The sequence below is a fragment of the Panthera tigris genome, chromosome D1 (assembly GCF_018350195.1).
Source record: "Panthera tigris isolate Pti1 chromosome D1, P.tigris_Pti1_mat1.1, whole genome shotgun sequence".
NCBI classification, from domain to species: Eukaryota; Metazoa; Chordata; class Mammalia; order Carnivora; family Felidae; genus Panthera; species Panthera tigris.
In genome coordinates, this window is record NC_056669.1 from 65,630,924 (window position 1) to 65,652,659 (window position 21,736).

At 39.5% G+C, this 21,736-nt stretch overlaps 1 protein-coding gene across 5 annotated transcripts in view; it reads left to right on the plus strand.

The window, feature by feature from the left end:
* Positions 1-21,736, plus strand: part of ZNF143 (zinc finger protein 143) — a 55,246-nt gene continuing 33,510 nt past the window's right edge. Inside the window, exons 1-8 of one of the 5 annotated variants that reach the window (XM_007083202.3) lie at positions 10-87; positions 13,008-13,184; positions 16,376-16,494; positions 16,809-16,901; positions 17,769-17,852; positions 18,606-18,689; positions 20,191-20,387; positions 20,956-21,030. In XM_007083202.3, the coding sequence (XP_007083264.1) occupies positions 16,383-16,494; positions 16,809-16,901; positions 17,769-17,852; positions 18,606-18,689; positions 20,191-20,387; positions 20,956-21,030 (645 nt within the window). In that variant the 5' untranslated portion in view covers positions 10-87; positions 13,008-13,184; positions 16,376-16,382. Of the gene's footprint in view, positions 88-13,007; positions 13,185-16,375; positions 16,495-16,808; positions 16,902-17,768; positions 17,853-18,605; positions 18,690-20,190; positions 20,388-20,955; positions 21,031-21,736 lie in introns of all 5 variants that reach the window. The other 4 variants (XM_042957793.1, XM_007083201.3, XM_015537961.2 and 1 more) reach the window with 4 other exon arrangements.

The following is a 21,736-nucleotide window of genomic DNA, read 5'->3' on the forward strand; positions in this document are numbered from 1 at the left end:
GGTTACGGGGCCTGGGGGCCGGGCGGCTGTTTCCTGTCCTGGTGCATGGTGGTCGGACGAAGGAATTGTTGGAAAATTTTCTCGGAGGTTCGTATATAAATGTGTTTTTACCCAGTGTGCATTATTCTCCGCCCGGCCGCCGCCCTCAGCGCGGCGGCGCGGGCCCGCTCGGGCCCGGGCTCTGACTCCGGCTGCTCAGCCTTCGCCGCAGGCCCTGCCGATCCTACGGCCGGCCTCGGTAGCGGCGCCTGGGCAGAAGCGGAGTTTATTAATAACCCGCGGCCGCCACTCTAGGGCGGCGGAGCTTTTCTCGCTGAGAACGCAACCTCCCCCCCCCCCCCAACCTAGTGTCTGCGCGGTGCGCCCCGCCTGTTCCCCTCAGGGGACCGCCGAGGGGGAGGGAGTGAAGGAGGGGAGGGTGGAGCCCTCGGGAGCCTGGAGGCGCTTCTCGGCTTGACCTCCGCGCGGGGCGAGTCCCCAGACGCCGCCTAGGCGAAGCTCCTCCGGCTGGGACGCCGAGGCACGGTCAGCTCCAGGCCCCAGCCCAGCCTGGCGCCGGCGGCAGGACTGGCCAAGGGCCCTCTCGGGATCCTGCCTGCGGATCGCACCCAGAATTTTGTCCCGCCCAGATCGTGCACAGATTTCTTGTTTTCTCACTTTTTTTTTTTTTTCTTCCACTTTTAGATTACTGAGGCCTAACATGGAATATTGGAAATTGTCAGTTTTCCTTGCCCTTTTTTCTCGGTTTTGGCCAGAGTTAACGAATCTTTCAGTTGCTTTGTACTATGTTACCGTGGAACGGGAACCAATTTTTATTCCCTCCGCTTTTGCTATTTTGAACATTTTAAGTGTTTTAACCGCATTAACGAAGTTAAGCAAAAAATAGGAAAGAATACCATTGCTAACCCCATTATATTTGTTTAAAATCGACTTCAGCCGTTGCTTTTAGAAGTGTCTAATCAGCTGGTATAATAATGAAGTGGGGATGTGGTGAAAAATTGTAGGTTCAAAGTTGTCCTTTGGGTGATACGTGTTTGCTGAACTAAGAAAAATCTGCAGTTAACAGAAATCTGCAGTATTTAATACTTGCTCTTAGTGCCTAGTTTAAGTTCATTGTTAAAGTGTCTAGTAAGAATAGATGATCAGATCACTAAATACGATGCATAACTAATTTCTCCAGGCGTATTTTGACTACTTAGGAAATTAATTATTTGGCCATCTACAAATACTTGGTCGGCTGTTTTTTCTATAGCCCCCTTTTATTTTTTTTAAATAATATCTTTATTGATATAACTTACATATCTTACACTTCACCCATTTGAAGTATGTAATTAGGTAGGTTTAATAAATTTACAGTTGTGCTACCATCACCACAATCCATTTTAAAACACGTTCATCACTTCAAAATGAAACTGTACCGGTTAAGTTACTCCTCATTTACCCATAAACCTTCCCCAACCACTAATCTACAGATTTGCTTACTCTGAACATTTTATATAAATGGAATCACATAGTATGTGGGCTGTTGTGACTTTTTTTCACAGCATAATGTTTGCAAAGTTCATTGATGTTTTAACTTGTGTCAGTACTTCATTGCTCTTTATTGCCAAGTATTATTTCATTGCATGGACATAAGTTTTATTCATCCATTCATCTGTTGGTGGACATTTGGGTTTTCACTTTTTGTGATGCATAATGCTGCTGTGAACATTTGTGTACAAGTGTTTGCGTGAACATGTGTTTTCTATTCTCTGGTATAAGTACCAAGGAGTAGAATTTCTTGGTTGTATGGTAACTCTGCTCAACCTTTTGAGGAACTGTCAAACTCTTCCAAATTGTCTGCACCATTTTATATTCCTCTCAGCAGTGTTTGAGTGTTCCCATTATTCCATATCTTGCCAACCCTTGCTATTCTCAGTCTTTCTGATGGTAGCCTGGGTATGAAGTGGTATCTCTTATTGACTTGCATTTCCCAGTGGCTAATGGTGTTAAGCATTTTTTCATGTGTTGATTGGCCATTGTGTATTTTCTTTGGAAAAATGTCTATTTGGATCTTTTGTCCATTTTTAAATTGGATTGTTTATTATTGAGTTGTAAGACTTCTTTACATAAAAGTCTTTATCAAATAGATGGTTTGCAAACTGTCCATAGCCCTTTGCTATAAGTTGGGATATTGTTGTGAAGTGAACATTCATCACATTCTTCATGGAAAGATGACCTAGCTGGATTGCAGAATTATGCCTCCAGTATTACTTTAGCTTATATTTATAAAACGTATGCAGTTTATGATCATGTAAGGAGAACTTTCTGAGGCCTGAGGTCTTCATTACTTAATTTTGAAATTTTTATATAGGTTTTTTTATGTTTATTTTTGTTTTTTAAAGTTTTTATTTGTTTTGAGAGAGCAAACAAGAGTGGAGGAAGGGCAGAGAGAGAGGTTGAGAGAGAGAATTCCTAGCAGGCTCTGCACTGTCAGCATAGAGCCTGATGTGGTGCTCAAACTCACCATGAGATCACGACCTGAGCCGAAATCAAGAGTCAGATGCTTGACTGACTGAGCCACCCAGGTGCCCCAAGTTGTTTTTTTTTTTTTTTTTTTAAATCTGAGGTTTTACTTAGTTCTGAGTCTTTTTGCTCCTGCTTGGTTTCAGGACATAATGATTTCTTAAAGACTTGGGTTGTGTTCTGTCCTTGCTCCTTCCTATGCTTAATTTGCATTTATTTTATTTTATTATTTTTAAAAATTTATTTACTTAGAGAGAGAGTGCAAGCAGCATAGGGGCAGAGAGACAGTGAGAGAGAGAATCCGAAGCAGGCTCTGCACTGCAAGCACAGAGCCCAACACGGAATTGGATCTCAGAAATGTGAGATCATGACCTGAGCTGAAATCAAGAGTCAGACGCTGAACCAACTGAGCCACCCAGGTGCCCCTAGGATAGTGTTTTAAACTTTATTGTACTACCAAAATGATTTTGCTTTTAAGATGGATTTAGACTGAGAAAGCTCCCTCTCCCTCATAAAAAAAAAAAAAACAAAAAACAGAAAACGATAAAACACTTTTATCCACAGTTTTCCATAAATCTAATCCCAATTTAAAACTATGCTGCAGTGGGAACTCTGTAGCCTGTGGGAATAACTTGTCCATTAATGTGTAGACATAGGCATTTAACTCCAAACTACTTTTGTGTGGGTGTGTACCTAAAATTCCACTTTACTTAGCACTTAATTTCAGCTAGGCACTGAGTTAAATGGTTTGTTGAGTGGCTTACATATATACATAAAACTATTCATTATGAACCTAAGGCAAATACTAGAGTTCTCCCTGTTTTGCAGGTGAGTCAACTGAAGTTTGGAGTAACTTGTCCAATTATTACACAACAAAGTTAGGACTTGAATCAATGATTGGCTCAAGCCTAGTCTCTCAGCTGAGTTATTCAGTAACATACCAAGTACCTACCTCTTTAACTTCTTTACATTTTAAAATATAAGATGTCTGGGGGAAAAAATAAGGTGTCTGTAGCTCTAGAAGGATAAAATATTTTGAGTGCTGTACATAACCTGGCATAGCAGGGATATTATTGTGTTATTTATGCACATCTTTATTTTTTAAAAATTGTTTAATGTTTATCTTTAAGAGAGAGAGTGTGAATGGGTGAGAGGCAGAGAGAGAGGGAGACACAGAATCTGAAGCAGACTCTAGGCTCTGAGCTGTCAGCACAGAGCCTGATGGAGGACTCCCAACTCATGAACTGTGAGATCATGACCTGAGCCGAAGTCAGACACTCAACCGACTGAGCCACCCAGGTGTCCCGATTTTTGCACAACTTTAACGATGGATGCCTTTGCCCATGTATTGAAAAATAGAGATCTTATATATAGTGTGGATGTAATGGTCACAAGAAGTCGGAATTATTAAAATTAATTGCAGTTTACATATGCTATATACACACCCAATACAGTAGCATATGATAAAAAGTGTGGCACCATGAAAAGAGCATTGGAATAAAAGACGATGTAGTCTTTAGTCCTGTCTCAGTTAACTAGCCATGTCCTTATACAAATTGTATTCATTTGGTCAACAAATATTTAGTAAGTGTATACTATGTGCCAGGCATTCTTATAGGCACTGAGAGTTCAGAGGTGAACAACATAGATGGAGGCCCAGCCATGATGGAACTTAGAGTTCACTTAGAAATTCTGTTAAGTACTATTGAAGGAGCTAGAGTTCTGTGGTAAAGAATAAGGGGATGGTGGTAGAATGGATATTTTAGATAGGTGACACAGTATGTGCTAAAGCAGGAAGGTCAGCATGGCTGGATGTATACAATGGAGGACGTTTGTAAAGCACTGTGCAACATGAATTATGTTAAACTCATTAGATATGTATTGAATATGTAACTTTTTTTTTAAGTAGGCTTCATGCTCAGCCCAGAACCCAGTGCAGATCCTGAACTCACCACCCTGAGATCAAGACCTGACCTAAGATTGAGTTCAATTCTTAACAGACTGAGCCACCCAGGTGCCCTGAACATATAATCTTAGGTGTCAAGATTTTAAAGACCCATAGGACACAGTACCTACCTTAGAAGGCTTGTAGTCTAATTGGGCAGACTGGATGTGGAGATTAAAGTTTTGGACTTTAAAAACTTTAAAGTTTTTAAACTTTAAAGGAGGGGTGACTCTGCGGCTCAGTCGGTTTAAGCATCCAATTCTTGGTTTCGGCTCTGGTCATGATCTCAGGGTTTGTGAGTTTGAGCCCCTCTGAGCTGACAGTGCAGAGCCTGCTTCGGATTCTCTTTCTCACTCTCTTTCTGCCCCTCCCTTGCTCACTGTCTCTGTCTCTCTCAAAAAAAAAAAAAAAAAAAAAAAAAAGAAGGAAAATAAAGACTGTAAGAGGAGAGAGGAGCAGTAGATAACGAAACAAGCCTTACAGTCACAAACAAGGTTCATAGACCTCACTTTCCTCACCTGTAGAAAGAAAACTGGCATGTTTTGGGGTGCCTGGGTGGCTCAGTTGGTTAAGCATCCAGCTTCAGCTCAGGTCATGACCTTGTGGCTTGTGAGTTGAAGTCCTGCATCAGGCTCTGTGTCGACAGTCAGAACCCGGAGCCTGCTTCGGATTCTGTGTCTCCTCTGCCCCGCCCCTGCTTGTGCTCTGTCTCTCTCAAAAATAAAACGTTAAAGGGGCGCCTGGGTGGCTCAGTCGGTTAAGCGGCCGACTTCGGCTCAGGTCATGATCTAGCGGTCCGTGAGTTCCAGCCCCGCGTCGGGCTCTGTGCTGACAGCCTGGAGCCTGTTTCAGATTCTGTGTCTCCCTCTCTCTGACCCTCCCCAGTTCATGCTCTGTCTCTCCCTGTCTCAAAAATAAATAAACGTTAAAAAATAAATAAATAAAAAATAAATAAAAAATAAAACGTTAAAAAAAAAAACCACACACACACACACAAACTGGCATATTTTGAGTACATCTGAAGTGCTAAGGGCTTTATATACATTGTTTCACTTTTTTTTTTAACATTATTTTACTTCTGACAACAGTCCTATCAGACGGGTATTCTCCCATTTTTTCAAAAGAGAAAATGGGAATTCAGCAGCAGGTTAATTGCCTAGGAGCTGAGCAAGGAGTCAGATGTTAGAATACCAGCAAATTATTAAGCCATATACAGTTGGAATCTATGATAATAAAAATGTGACTAGTATCCATAGTGACCTGGGCTCCAAGCCAAATAACAGCAAATACTATAGGATTCAAATGATGACTGAGATCTGGCTAGTTGGGTACAGAGGCACCATGGAAGAGCTGGTGACAATTAAAAGCTCTTCCCTGTGCCTAGACTGCTCTTTCTACTCTTCCTATTCCTAGGAAATGTTTACTTATCTTTTTATGCCCAAATTTCCATGTCATCATCTTTGCATCCCTGAGGAAAAGTTAGGTGCTCCTTACTCTGTTAATGCCTCTGTTTATAATAACTTTTTTAAAAGTAGTTTTATTTTTTAAAGCCATGAGAGTCATACATGGTAAATATTTTTTTTAACTTATAGAATGTGTACAGTAAAAATTAAAAGTCCCTTACCCACTCCACCATATCTCCTAATCCCATTTCTGGGAGGTAACCACTTGAATTTTCAAATGTATATACAAGCATATGCAGATGTTTATATACATTTAAAAAAATTTTTTTTAACATTTATTCATTTTTGAGAGAGAGGGAGAGCGTGAGCAGAGGAGGGGCAGAGAGAGAGGGCGACACAGAATCCGAAGCAGGCTCCAGGCTCCGAGCTGTCAGCACAGAGCCCGACACAGGGCTCGAACTCACAATCTGTGAGATCATGACCTGAGCTGAAGCCGGACGCTCAACTGACTGAGCCAGCCAGGCGCCCCTACATACATTCTTAAAAACCTGAACGCAGTCATACCATACATAAATACCTTCTGCAATTTGCTTCCCCCCCCCCCACTTACAATATATCTTGGACATATTTCTTATTATTTCATATCCCATTCTTTTTCATGTCTGCATGTTTCATTTGTGAATGTCCTATAGTTTATTTAATTTGTCCTTTGGGTGCACTTTTAGATTGTTGACTAATTTTTGCTATTATAAATAATACTACAATGAACTTTGCACACTTAAGAGAGTGTCTATCTAATAAGTCCCAAGAAGAATTACTTTGTTGAAAATTGCATTTAAAATATTGATAAGTAGGGATGCCTGGCTGGCTCAGTCAGGAGCTCGTGACTTTTGATCTCGAGGTCATGAGTTGAACACCACATTGGGTATAGAGATTACTTAAATAAACTTAAAAAATAAAAAATAAAATATTGGTAAGTGGTACCAAGTTGTTCTAATTATTGTGGTCCCTCCCCTAACATTGTGTTTAATTACCTGTTTTCACTTGTCTCCTACCATGGAATGAGTTTCTTAAAGACAAGAACTTCTTTTTTACTTCTCTGTGTCTCTAAAGGGTTGTGTGCACACACACACGTATACACATATATGTGTGCATACACACACACACATGTACATGTATACATATACTACTCAAAATATCAGTCCTGGGTATTTATCCAACAAATGTATATATATTTTTAGTAGTTGATCATGGTAAAGGTAAAGACCTATAGGAGAATAATAGGAGATGAAATTTGAAAAATGGATAGAACCCAGACTGGAGAGTAGCCTGAATGTCAGACTAAGGAACTGGAGTTTAGTTCTATAAGTAGTACAACTATAAAAGATCATGGGGGAGGGGCGCCAGGGTGGTTTAGCCTCCAACTGGTGATTTCACAGTTCATGGGATGGAGCCCCACATCGGGCTCTGTGCTGACAGCATGGAGCCTGCTTGAGATTCTCTCTCTCCCTCTCTGCCCCTACCCCACTTGCACTTGCTCTTTCTCTCAAAATAAGAAATAAACATTAAAAAAAATTTATTTAATTAAAAAAATAAAGTAACCCAAATTGGAATTCATCATGCTAGTGATTTTTGTAAAAAAGTTGATGCTGAATAGAGAAATCCATACACGCAATTTTCAGAGACAAAGGCCTTGCTTGGCCTTCTATCAAGACTTGGTGAATAAATATATGTTTATATATTTTAAAAGTACATATAAAGCCTTGGGCTTTTCTGAGAGTGTCAAATAATCCAGTAGCTCATGTAAGAGTTGCTGGGCCAAATGGTTAGAAGATTGACTTTGCTACTTATGTTGTGAAGTTAAGGATACTGTTTATTTTTATTTTTTTAAGTTTATTTATTTTTGAGAGAGAGTGAGCAGCGGAGGGGCAGAGAGAGCAGAGGAGAGAAGAGAGAATTGGAGCCGGATGCAGGGCTTGGATTCATGAACTATGAGATCATGACCTGAGCTTTGGCTCAGGGGTCAGATGCTTAACCAACTGAGCCACCCAGGCACCTCTAAGGATACCATTTAACTTTTCTTGAGTTTCATTTTCTTCATCTGCAAAACTGGGATAAAATGGTTCTTTATTCATAGGATTGCTAGAAGAATTAAATGAATTAGTAATGTCTGGCATATAGTAAGTTTTATGGAAGGGTTATTATCTTTATCATTTGATATTTAATATATTAGTATTATTAATACTTATTAATCTATTATTAAATAATATTAGTATCATTAAATACTAGAATTTTCGTCAATATTGGTGGGACATCATAAGGGTGCCTGGATGCCTCAGTCTGGTTAAGTGGCCAACTTCAGCTCAGATAATGATCTCAAGGTTTGTGGGTTCGAGCCCTGCATTGGGCTCTGTGCTGAAAACTCAGAGCCTGGAGCCTGCTTTGGATTCTGTCTCTCTCTCGTGCTCTGTCTTTCAAAAATAAGTAAACATTAAAAAATTAAAAAAAATATATTGGTGGGATGTAGAATGTGAGGAGGTTATGGCTAGAACAAGACCAGAGGATAGAAAGACCAACTTGTCTTGATTTGCTCAAGACTATTCCAGTTTTAAAACCAAGTCCCCCACTTAAAGCGGAAAGTCCCATATTCGGGGAAACTCCTCAGTCTTGGGCCAGTTGGAATGGCTGTCCAACCTGCTGGAGAAGTTACTAGAGTCTAGATTGTGATGTTTGCACTCTGTGGCAATGGGAGAGTACTAAAGGTTTTGAGACAGAGAACTGCTATGATTGGATTTAAAAGCACTTGGACTGCTATGGAGATTACACTGAAGGAAGGTAGGAGTGGACTTTAGGAGGCTGATGTAATAATCCAAGTGGGTAATGGTAGCCTCAATTAAGACAGCCTAATAGAAGTGAATGAATTTGACAGGTATTTAGGAAACAGAGTGATAGTTCTTAGTGATTGGCTGGAGAATAAGGGAGATTTCAGCTACTGGGTTGGTGACTGCATTTGTTAGAGGTAGAAATGCAACAGGAAAATTTCATGGGAAAACCTGTTGGGATGGAGGTGACTATGGACCACGGAGGTCATTGAGGCCAGTAAGCAATGAGACATATAGATAGATCAACAGCTCTTTAAGAGAAAGGACTAGATAGATTTTAGAGAGCTTGCAAGTTTCAGAGATCTTTGAAGCCATGCGAATGGATGCGATTGTTCAAGAGGAAAAGTGCATAAAATGAAAAAACAAACTAGGACAGAAACTTGAGGATCCTACATATTTAGGACCCCATAGGAGAATCTGGAAAGGGTTAGCTTAGGAAGTTGGAGAAAACCAGAAGCATGTGGATGCCACAGAAGCCAAAGCAAGAGAATGTTCCAAGGAGATAAAGGTCAGTGGTGTTGAATCAAGTATGATACAACTGAAAAATAGCCATTACATTTTTTTAATGTTTAACTGTTGTCATATTAGGTCCTTTTTTAAACTTCTTAAAAATCTGAGGTATAATCTTCAGTATGCATTTGATGAGTTTTAGCAGTTGTATTCACCCAGATGGTCATCACTCAAAAGAAAATCCCCCAATCTTCCAACCACAGTTTGGTTTCTATCACTGTAGATTAATTTTGTCTGTTCTTGGATATTATATTAATAGAATAATACAATATGTATTGTATCTGGCTTTTTTCCCTCAACACAATACTTTTGAGATTTATCAGTGTTATTGTATGTATAGTAATTTGTTCCTCTTTATTGCTAAGTAATATTCCACTGTATAAATTTATCACAACTTCTTTATCCATTCTTTAGTTGATGGACACTTAGGTTCTTTTTAGTTTGGAACTGTTATGAATAAAACTGCCACAGACAATTCTTGTACAAGTTTTTCTGCAAGATACACATACATTTTCATTGGGTGAAAGCCTAGGAAATGGCCAGTGAACTTTATGTTAAATTGGAGATTCATGACAGCCAGGGCAATTTCCTTAGAGTTAGGGACAGAAACCAGATAGATGATAATGAGAAATCAGGAGGTATTCTTAGTAACGACTGTTAAGGAAATCTAGCTAAAGTAATCTAGTCTAGATAAGAAGGAAAGAGACTGGTAGCTAAGTCAGATGTGAGATTGTTTATTTGATTTTATTTTTGTGCTTTTTAAGTTCTTGATGGGAAGGAATTAGAAGAGAGAGGGATTGTTTTCAGAAGAGGTCCCTGTGATCCCTAAGGAGGAAAGACAAATGAAATGTAGGTTGGAGGGATTAGTTTTACCTTGTAGGAAGGTAATCTGGCAGGAGAGAAGGAGGAAGCATGTGGAAATGCAGTCAAGTGATAGATTTGTTGGCAAAGAATTCCTCTATGATGATGTCTATATTTTCTGTGAAGTTGGGGACTGATTAATTTGTTGAAAATGAGGTGTCAGGGATAAGGAATGGGGGATAACAGGAAAGGGAGTGAGGGATAGAGAGGTTTGAGGCAAATGGAAAATATTTTAGAGGGACCTGGTTGGCTCAGTCAGAACATGTGACTCTTGATCTCAGGGTTGTGAGTTCGAGCCCCATCTTGAGTATAGAGATGACTTAAAAAATCTTTGGGGCACATGGGTGGCCTAGTCTGCTAAGTATTCGACTTCAGCTCAGGTCATGATCTTGTGGTTTGTGAGTGTGAGCCCCATGTCGGGGATGACAGCTCAGAGCCTGGAGCCTGCTTCGGATTCTGTGTCTCCCTCACTCTCTGCACCTCTGCCCTCCCTCTCTTTCTCTCTCAAAAATATATAAAAACTTAAAACATTTTTTTAAACCTTAAAACGTATTTTAAATAGTTACCATGAAGAAACAAACAGTTTGCTGGACAACTTTGGAAGTTCAGAGAAGGTTGGAAGAGCTCAAGAACTCTTATGGCGCTGAAGGACTGTTTCATTTATTTTTATTTTTATTTTTTTTAAGATTTATTAATCTCTACACCCAGTGTGGAGCTCAAACCTACAACCCTGAGATCAAGAGTCGTATGCTCCCCCGACTGAACCAGCCAGGCGCCCCAGGACTGTTCCATTTAACTATCAATAAGTTATTAGATCTGAAAAGTGCTTTGTAAATGTGATGCCTACAGAAATAGTTATTTCTAGTTATTTCTGTCTAGAGGTGTGTGTTTAAACTATCCACATTTAGTGTCCTATTCAACGCCTTTTTGGACAGAGGATCTATTTTGTTTAGGAGTTGTGTGTCAGGAATGCCCTTTGTAATTTTCATAATTGTCTAACAATTATGCTTTGCTTCCCTTACCCATGTAAAAATAGCAATTTGAATAATAAAATATTAACATATACAATGTTTATCTTAGAGAAGTAAAGTGCAATTTAGCATAGTAGTTTTCAAATGACTTTCTTATGCCTTTTTTTAATGGAGCAGTGCCAGAAGTGGCTTCTGAATATGCCAGAATCTTTCTCCTGCTGCTTCTATTCCTCAAACTCCCTAGTCTCAGTAAAAGCAAACCGGGGCATGCTTAGCAACCTGCTGCCTGCAGGTGTGCCCTTACCAACCCATGTTGTCGGTGCTACTCTATTGAGGTTTAAGAGACATATTTTTTAAAGCTCTTTTTTATATCAATGGTTCAGTTAAGATCAAACCATCACCAAAATTGGCATTCCTGATGATTAGACCTAGCTGTTCATTTCTAAATTCTTATCTCTGCTCTCACCTCTTTTTCTCATAAGTATTTTTAGCTTTAGGCCTGGTAGACCTTATCTCAGCTACCTGCCAGTCAGTATCAAACACTCAGTTTCTGAATGGTCCTGGACTTTGGCAAAGCCTTCAAGTTTCAGCATTTCACCCATCCACTAGAATATTCTTCCCAGTTAAAATTGGTAGTATAAGGAGGGAGGGGAGGGTGGGTGATGGGTATTGAGGAGGGCACCTTTTGGGATGAGCATTGGGTGTTGTATGGAAACCAGTTTGACAATAAACTTCATATATTGAAAAAAATCAAAAAAATAAAATTGGTAGTATAAATTCTATCACTATATTTTACCCTCCTATGGAGCCTGTGAAAACTCGACCTCATTTGCCAGCACATTCTAACTGCCCTGTATTTAACTGAATTACATTTCATCAGTGGAACGTACTTAGTCCCTGTGTATATTTAAATAAAACTGAAGAGACTTGAAAGACAGTTTTCTACAAATGCTAACCAAAGCAGTATAACTAATTCTGTAAACATCAAATGTACAGGATAGCCCACTATTTTCATGTTGCTGTATACTAAGGAACTTCCTCATTCCAGGTTAGGAGATGTCCTACAATGTAGCACAAATGACCAGCGTTAAATGAAATAGCACTTCCTTTTTTTAAAGTTTATTTATTTTGAGAGAAAGAGAGATAGTGTGAATAGAGGAGGGACAGAGAGAGAGAGAGAGAGAGAGAGAGAGAGAGGGAATCCCAAGCAGGCTCCTAGCTGTCAGCTCAGAGCCCCATGAGAGGCTCTGTCCCACGAACCATGAGATCACCATCTGAGGTGAAATTAAGAGTCAGATGTTTAACCAACTGGGCCACCCAAGTGGCCCGCAGAGCACTTTTTATAGTAGGAAATTTTGGAATTGAGAGCAGGTAATAGAAAGACCTAGCTTCTCTGTTATGGTTAGGTGAAATTGACCTGAAGTTAGGGCCTGAGTTTGACAATTTCTGAAGGCCTGGTTTGTGTGGCTCCATGCAAAGAAACATCTAAGATTTGTTAATCTAGATTTCTTTTTGTATCATTTTTTATTGTGATAAGATTACTTTCAGTTAGAGTTCTTGCTTTTATACCTGGACCATTAGATTTATGTCTTCATAATAATTTGTGGTAATAATGGTCTCTAACAAATTAAGCTAACCTTGAAATATATAAGGGCTTCACATTTTATTTTATTTTTTAAGATTTTATTTTATTTTAACTTTATTTTGAGAGAGAGAGAGAAGGGGAGGGGCAGAGAGAGAGAATCCCAAGCAGGTTCTGCGGTGTCAGCACAGAACCTGATGTGGGGCTCAAACACACGAACCTTGGGATCATGACCTGAGCTGAAGTCAGACCGTTAACTGCTTGAGCCACCCAGCTGCCCCTAAAATTTCTTTATATATTCTGTATATAACATTTGCTACATTTCTATAGTATGTTTGTTTTTCTTAGGCTGACATGCATCATCATCATCTTCCAGAAAGGCAGAAAGTTTATATATTACACACTGTCTTCATGGAGATTCCTGTAGTGCTTCAGGACAGCCTCCTCTGTGTCTGATTTTGGCCCATGATTCATGACTAAAGCACATGAAATTGACTACCTTTCATAAGGTGGCCCTTTCTAAAGGTATCGTGTCTGTCTTACATGTTCATTTCCACACAACCTGAAAATGTCAATGACAGAAATGATCAAGACATGATGATGGATATGTGAGCAACTATGGGGTGTTTGATCTCTGGCTTGTTTACTTCTTTTCTTCACTATCATTTTTCCCCCATGTGATCTTTTTCTAACAAAGGGCTTTGTATCCCAGAGTCTTTCTGAGAACTTTAAAAATAAGAGGGACCTGCCATCACTTATTATCTCTGGTAATTGTAGTGCCATTTGAACTCCCCTGAATGTTTTTTCCCATCACTACTTCATGTATTTGCCAGCAGTTCATGTCCAGGGAATAGTTGTCTATTCATCTTTCTATTAATGTCGTTTTTTTCTTTTTTTTCCATTAGGAATGAAACTGTAGGTGTTGAAATCTTCCTAAAGAAATTTAACAGTTGAGGCGCCTGGGTGGCTCAGTCGGTTAAGCGTCTGACTTCGGCTCGGGTCATGATCTCACAGTTCTTGAGTTCGAGCCCCGCATCGGGCTCTGTGCTGACAGCTCGGAGCCTGGAGCCTGCTTCACATTCTGTGTCTCCCTCTCTCTCTGCCCCTTCCCTGCTCATGCTCTGTCTCTCTCTGTCTCAAAAATAAGTAAACATTAAAAAAAAAAAAAGAAATTTAACAGTTGACCAGCTTTCAGACAAGAAATAACTTTTTTTTATTACAGATATTGTCAGTTACCTTTTGATGTTATATATGGTAGTTATTTGGAGATTATATATAATTGAGTGAAAATGACAACTTTAGACATTTCTTAACATCACGACCCAAAGTACCTTGTAATCTGCCTTTTAAAAATTCATTTCCTAGGTGAATACTATAAAAATCACAATGCTTACTACATCTTTATAGGTGTTTTTCTTTCCATTTCCTTATCTAAATTTGTTTCTGTTATATAGTGACAGAAGTTTTTTTAAAAATTTATCTGTCCCAGTCCTATTCTCATCAGGGGTCTTTTTTTTTTTTTTTTAATATCTATTTATTTTTGAGACAGAAAGCACGCACAAGCAGAGGAGGGGCAGAGAACAAGGGAGAGAAAGAATTCCAAGCAGGCTTCTCGCTGTCAGCACATAACCTGACACGGGGCTCAATCCCACGACCCTGGGATTGTGACCTGAGCCGAAATCAGGAGTTGGAAGCTTAACCGACTCATCACCCAGGTGCCCCCTCATCAGGGGTCTTAACAGCAGTATACCAGCATACACTTTGAGGCTTCTCTGATAGTTCTTAGAGGTAGCAAGGAAGTGTTGAAGTTTCAGCCTGCTCTATGAACAGTTATAGATAGGACTCTTTCAGGACTCCCTAAAAAGTCAGCCTTTGATTGACTTTCACCATAGCTGTGATGCTTTTCTATGAGCCTAAACCACAGTTCCCGGCTCTAATTCAAAGAAGATACAGTTGGGGCATCTGGGTGGCTCAGTCAGTTTAGCGTCTGACTTTGGCTCAGGTCACAATCTCGTGGTTTGTGAGTTCGAGCTCCATATCAGGCTGTGTGCTGACAACTCAGAGCCTGGAGCCTGCTTCAGATTCTGTGTCTCCCTCTCTCTCTGTCCCTCCCCCACTCATGCTCTGTCTCTCTCTCAAAAATAAATAAACATTAAAAAAAATTATTTTTAATAAAAGGATACAGTTTATAGGGGTTTTTTTTTGTTTTGGTTTATTTTGAGAGAGAGAGATTTAGAGTGCAAGCTGGGGGAGGGGCAAAGAGAGAAGGAGAGAGAATTTTAAGCAGGTTCTGTACTGTCAGCACAGAGCCAAATGCGGGGCTCAACCTCATGAACTGTGAGATCATGACCTGAGCCAAAAGAGTTGGACACTTAACTGACTGAGCCACCCAGCTGCCCCAGTTCATAGTGTTTCTAAAACAAAAATGCTTTAAGTAGTCATAAACATAAATATAATTGCAAATTATTACAATCTGCACATTTTTCTTTTAAATATTGACACTGAAATAAAATCTTTAGACTTGGAAAGTCCTTGAGAGATCCTCTGGTCCAGTTCCTTGGCTCAATGCAGCTAAGTTATCCCAGCTCCTATTTGAGACAACCCAAGGCACACAGAGATGATGGGACCAGGAAGTGAGAGAAGGGAAGAAGGGGGTTGTGGTGGTAATTGGTAAAAGAGCTATCATTCATCCATTTATTCAGCACCAATTGTGTGTCTACTGTGTGTCAAGTACTTTTTAGACCTGTGAGTCAGCAGTGAGCAAGCAGATAAAAATCCTGGTGTATTGTAGGTGGGTGGGTGGGGTGGGGAGGATAGATAAGAAACAAACAAAATAAGTAAATACATGTAATATGTTATAGTGCTATGCAGAAATATGAAAGAGGGAAGAGGGTTAGGGTGTATCATGGTTTGGAGGTGGGAGGTGCAGTTTGAGATGAGGTGAACAAGGAAGCTCCCATTGGGGTGACTTAAGCAAAGACTTGAAGAAGATCAGGGAATACCAATGAAGATACGGAGAAGTATGTTTCAGGCAGAAGGACCATCAAATGTAAAGGTCCTGAGGCAACACAACACCCACTATTGGGCAAAGCAAGGACACCAATGTGGCTGAAATGCAATGAATGAGGTAGAGAGTAGTAGGAAATGAGGGACAAGATTATTGGCCTCATAGGGCAGCATAAGGACTTTTGGTTTTACTCTAAGTTACTAGAAGGTTTTGACCAGAAAAGGGCACTCTGACTGTTGTGTTGAGAGGAGACTGGAGAGGTCACAATGGAGGCAGGAAGACCAGTTAGGATGCTGTTGCAGTAACATGGGCAAGAGGTGGTAGTAGCTGGAATCAGGGAAGTAATGGCAAACTGAGAAGTGGCCAGATTCAGGATAGATTTCTGAAGACTGACCCAACAGGACTGTGGGAATAAGTGGGGATCTTCAACTATGTTAAACCCAAAGAACTCTGATTATGGAAACTTTAGATATGTTACAAAACTGATAGGCAAGACTTGTCAGTGTGCTCAGTAGTTTACTGATGAATATGAAAGGCGTGCTCTGGACTTTGGGTTAATACTCTTAACCCTGCATATTAAGTGAAATTTCAGCCAATTTTGAATTCTGTTTACTTCTGTAGCAAATTTTTGTGGTTGATAAATATTCTTTGTAGCTTTTATTTCATATGCATTGTTCTTTGTTCTCAAGTGCCTATATTTTTCTTCAAGGTAGAAAATGTTGTTAGCCCAAATAAATCGAGATTCTCAGGGAATGACAGAGTTTCCTGGAGGAGGAATGGAGGCTCAACATGTTACCCTGTGCTTGACAGAGGCAGTAACGGTGGCAGGTGAGCAGTTTTGTGTGAAGGGATCACGTGGGTTTGGAAATATCATTTATCTTAAGGGAGAATGAAAACTCACAACACTGTGTTTACTTCCCTCTTCCTTGTTTAGCAAACGTGACCAAAACTAAGCCTTTCTTTTCTTGCTGTGGATACTGGGTGCAATAGGGCAGGGAAATCTTTTTTATAAATGCTAGAATAAATCCCATTTGAGTCTTAAGCAATCTGCCTTATGCCTAATTTTCATTAAAAATTTTTTAACTTAAACAGCACATACATGTGATAGTTATCTAAAGAAAATAACTATTTTTTTATAATAGATGGTGACAATTTAGAAAATATGGAAGGTGTAAGCTTGCAAGCAGTAACACTTGCAGATGGTTCTACCGCTTATATACAACACAATTCTAAAGGTATGTGCCTCATATACAGCCCGTGGGTTAATACCAGCAATTCATAACCTCAGAGTTCGAACACCTGGCAGCTTACCCCCCTTCCCAGTCCATCCTAAAGATGCCTCGTTGCATATTACCATTGCATATGGTAATTTTTAAATAGTTTCAGGTTAACTTAAATTTGTTTTGATAATTTGGGGACTCCCTTTGAGATTTTTGGAATACACTCTGGGGTGTGAAAATTAAAGGGAGAGTGGGGGAGTGTCCCCAACCTATTTCTAGTAAGACCTTTCTTGCTTTTTTACTTGAGGTTATTATTTATTTAATGTTTTTACAAAACATGCATAGAAGTATAGACGTTTGGTTTTGTTTATTTAACATCAACTGTAAATCAGTGTCTCCTTCGCTCCAAGAAATAGCCCAATTCTCAAACTCCTTGTTTTTATGGACACCTACTGAGCACATGCATACATAGTCAAGGGACTTACAGCACCCAGGAATGAGAATGACAACTGGCCTCACATACACTGACATATCTGCCAGTATTCCCAGGTTCAGCTTCTCTGTAGTCAGGGTCACTGTTCCTAAGTGGCTCCAAAAGGTAAATAGAGATTCAGCTCACGTAGCTTGCTGTGATGAGCCACTCTTCCTCTTGAACTTATTTAACTGAAAGTTGGAGGGGAGGAAGAATGGCTGAGGGAGGATTTTCTGCTTTCTATAGGATCACTGGATGTGTTTTTGAATTGCTTCAGAACATTGAGGGAAGAATCAAGATGAACATGATCTTAAGTAGTGTATGTTTTTATAGTTGATATCATTTTGAAATTGTATAAAGTTAAAAGTTTTTGCTTGTGCTAATTTATTGGCTTAAATCTTTTGTTCCAGATGGAAAACTCATAGATGGCCAGGTCATTCAGTTGGAGGATGGTTCTGCTGCCTATGTTCAACATGTACCCATACCTAAAAGTAGTAAGTATTTGATACTTACTTACCGTCTTGATTCTCATGCTTCACGATTTGTTACCTCCAGCTGCCTCTTACTGCCTAAACTTGGTTCAGGTCTCTAGTCTTCCTTTTGAAAGGGGAGATCCGCATGTGTCAAAGAGAGGATCTAAAGACCATTTTGACTTCATTGAGACATTCTCTCAAAAATGATACGAAAGACTGGGACCCCTGGCTCAGTCGGTTGAGCGGCCAACTTCAGCTCAGGTCATGATCTCACAGCTTGTGGGTTCGAGCCCCGCGTCGGGCTCTGTGCTGACAGCTCAGAGCCTGGAGCCTGGTTTGGATTCTGTGTCTCCTTCTCTGTCTGCCCCTAACCCACTCATATTCTGTCTCTGTCTCTCTCAGAAATAAATAAACGTTAAAAAAAAAAAATGATACGAAAGAAGTTACTGGACTACGCTCCAGAGATAAATGGACAACAGTCCTAAGTGAATCTTTCTGTCACTTGAACTAATTCCTACATGTCTCTCATTTTCTTCTTTTTTTCCCTTCTTTCAACTCTCCTAATTCTCTAGTATATTTTCCAAAACAAGTGTTCTAATATCTTTTTACTAAGCACTTACTTAGAGCAGCTTTACTGAAAATACTAAACGTTCAAGGACTCATAAAGCACGTATAGGTCTTTATAATGTGTTTAATGGTTTATTGACTCTTGCTGCTGAGTTATCAGAATGTACTTAGAAGACATGAGATCTAAATGTAAGCATTGTTCTTGAGCAGGGGACAGTTTGCGTTTAGAGGATGGTCAAGCAGTGCAGCTAGAAGATGGAACTACAGCATTTATTCACCACACCTCCAAAGGTAAAATAACTTTGGAAATAGGAAGAGAGAAATGGGAGTGTGGGAAAAATAAGACCTGCCTTTACATGCTGAAGTGCTTTCATGTAAAAGAAGATTTGTGTTTGTTCTCTGAAATATGGCAGATTTTGGCACAGTCCAAGGAAAAACTTTCTAGCAATTTGAACTGTCAAGTAACAGGTTGGAATAGAAAACTTTAAATAGAGGCTGCTTTTTGAATATGAAATTAAGCATTTGAAAGTTATTGATTTTTTTCCTCTTAAATGTTTTTTTTTTTTTTTTAAAGCAAAGTCCTTTGCCTGTCGTGTTGGTCTTTAAAACTAAAGAGCACCATTTGTGTGCACCTGGGTGGCTCAGTCGGTTGAGCATTCCAACTCTTGATTTTGGTGCAGGAGGTCATGATCCCAGCGTCATGGGATTGAGCCCTCGTTGGGCTCTGTGCTGAGCATGGAGCCTCCTTAAGGTTCTCTTTCTCCCTCTCTGCCCCTCTCCCATGCTTGCATGCTCTTTCTCTAAAAATAAATAAATAAATAAATAAATAAATAAATAAATAAATAAATCTAAATAAAATCTTAAACTTTATTTGAAGCAAATAGGACAGAAGTGTTCATGCTTTATATTAATTTCGTGTAGGGAGGACCAGGGTTTTGAGGTGGAATGCATAGGAGTAATGAACACCGCTCTGCAACCAGACTATCCGGGTTCAAATCTGGGTCAGCCGTCTTTTAGCTATGTGACCTTGTTCAGATTATTTAACCTCCCTGTGCTTTAATTTCATCATCTGTAGAATGAGTATTATTATAAGTATCCACATCATAGGGTAGTTGTGAGGACAAAATGTGTGCAAGCATTTGTAAAGCACATAGAACAATATTTGTCACATAGTAAATGCTCAATAAATGTTAGCTGTTATTACCTTATAAAATATTTTATAGAATGATATAACATGTTTTAGAAAGACTGTAGTTGTGAAACCAAAGGGAGAAATTTTTTAAAATTTAGGATACTTAAACTTATAAGTAAATTTGTTTAATTAAAGTTGAGAACAAGTAAACCCTGAATTTTTTTCTTTAGCAGTGGGACTTAATCACAGGTTCATTGTAATTGTCTAGATTCATTATTTCACAATGCTGTATATATCTTGGTGTGACTATTTAGAAGGAAAAAAAGCTCATGGATCTTGGAGTCATACTGACATGAGTTTAAATCCTGGTTCCTCTACATACTGATTTTGACTGTTAATTGTTAGTTTTTGAAATTTTCTGGTTCCTAAGAAAAGTGGCTTTACTTCCCCAAACCTCCAGTTTCCCTTTTATGGAATGAGAGTGGTGAATATACCCACCTCTCACAGAACTGTTGTGAGGATTAAACGAAGTCACACATGTTAGGCACGTGGACCGGTGCTCATAGAACTACTCAGTGAAAGTTCATTCCCTTCTTCCTTTAAACATATAACTCTGTCAGACTTCCTTTAATTTAATGCCATTCTCTTCCACTCCCCCAGATAGTTATGACCAGAGCGCATTACAGGCAGTTCAGCTGGAAGACGGCACCACAGCATACATCCACCACGCAGTGCAAGTCCCGCAGTCTGATACCATCTTGGCAATTCAGGCTGACGGCACAGTAGCAGGTCTGCACACCGGGGATGCCACCATTGACCCCGACACCATCAGTGCTTTGGAACAGTATGCAGCAAAGGTACAGCATTTTACAATGTCAAGAACATCCCAGATATGGCTTCTTTATTTTTCATTAAAATAAAATTAAAAAGCATACTTGATCAAATAAGAAACTAGCAATTCAAAGTCAAAATCAGATAAGCCTCTAGGAGAAGATCAGCATTTATCTTAAAAGAAGTGAAGTGTAGAAAAAACTATTTGAATAAAGATAAAAGGAATGAAATAAGAATTTCTAGAAAAGAAATGGTGAGAGATAACTCACAAAAAGATGTATATTCAAGGATGAGTGCCGCGAAAGAAAAAATAAGGTATAGATGGAACAGCTTATGAATTAAGAAACAGAAATTAGAGATTGGAAAACATGAAGGAAAGTCTCAATTACATTTTACATCAGAAGGGCTGGGTTTTTTTCCCTATATTGAACATATATCTTTCATATGACTAAAAGGGTTTCCCCCCCACTTTTTATAGTAGAAAATTTCAAGCATACACAAAAATAAATGATAATGAATCCCTGTGTACTTGTCACCCAACCTAAAGAAATACCAAAATGTAAAACTTTGTTAAGCTTTATTTTATTCCTACAGGTGTCCATTGATGGAAGTGAAAGTGTAGCAGGTACTGGAATAATTGGAGAGAATGAGCAAGAGAAGAAAATGCAGGTGTGGAAAGCTACTTTTTTATATAAGAATCTCTTTCCCTTAGCATTTCCAGGCCCTTCTGTGGATGAAAGCAATAGCTAAATCATTGCCTCTCTAGGAAAATCTTTCCGGAGAAAGAGTGTATGTATTAGGCAGTAGCTTTCTTGAACTACCCCAGGTTTCAGGATTCATTATGTGTGGTTGCAGAGTGGCACTAAAGCAATAGAAATATCACAGAAATCCAAATGAAGTTTATGCTCTGGAATCCAAGGCAGTTTTGGAGACCAGATGGTCTTCTGACTGCCCCCACCCATGGTTGTTTGTGGATTCTTTTTCTAGGGCTCCACCTTTTTGGGGACTCACTCACCCTCACTACTTTCTTCTTTGTGTCTTTTTGTTTCTTCCGCTCCCATCTGATTCCCTGCATACCCTATTTTTCAACTTCTGAAGAGAAGGTCCAGCCTAGCTAGTCATCATTGTTCCTACTGAGTAAAACTGTTTATGGTTTTTGTACCAGACTGCTTCCTGGGCCACGGGTTGGCTGACTTTGCTTTAGATGCTCACCCTGGGTCCAGTCATTGGTCATCTCTTATCCAGACAACAGCCCAGAGCAGCAGTGTCTCTAAAAGTTTTGTGGAAAGGTTTTTGTAGGAAGTACAAAGCAGTCACAGATGCTTCCTGGGACATCTACAAGTCAAAAATCCAAAACTTAGATTAATTAAAGCTT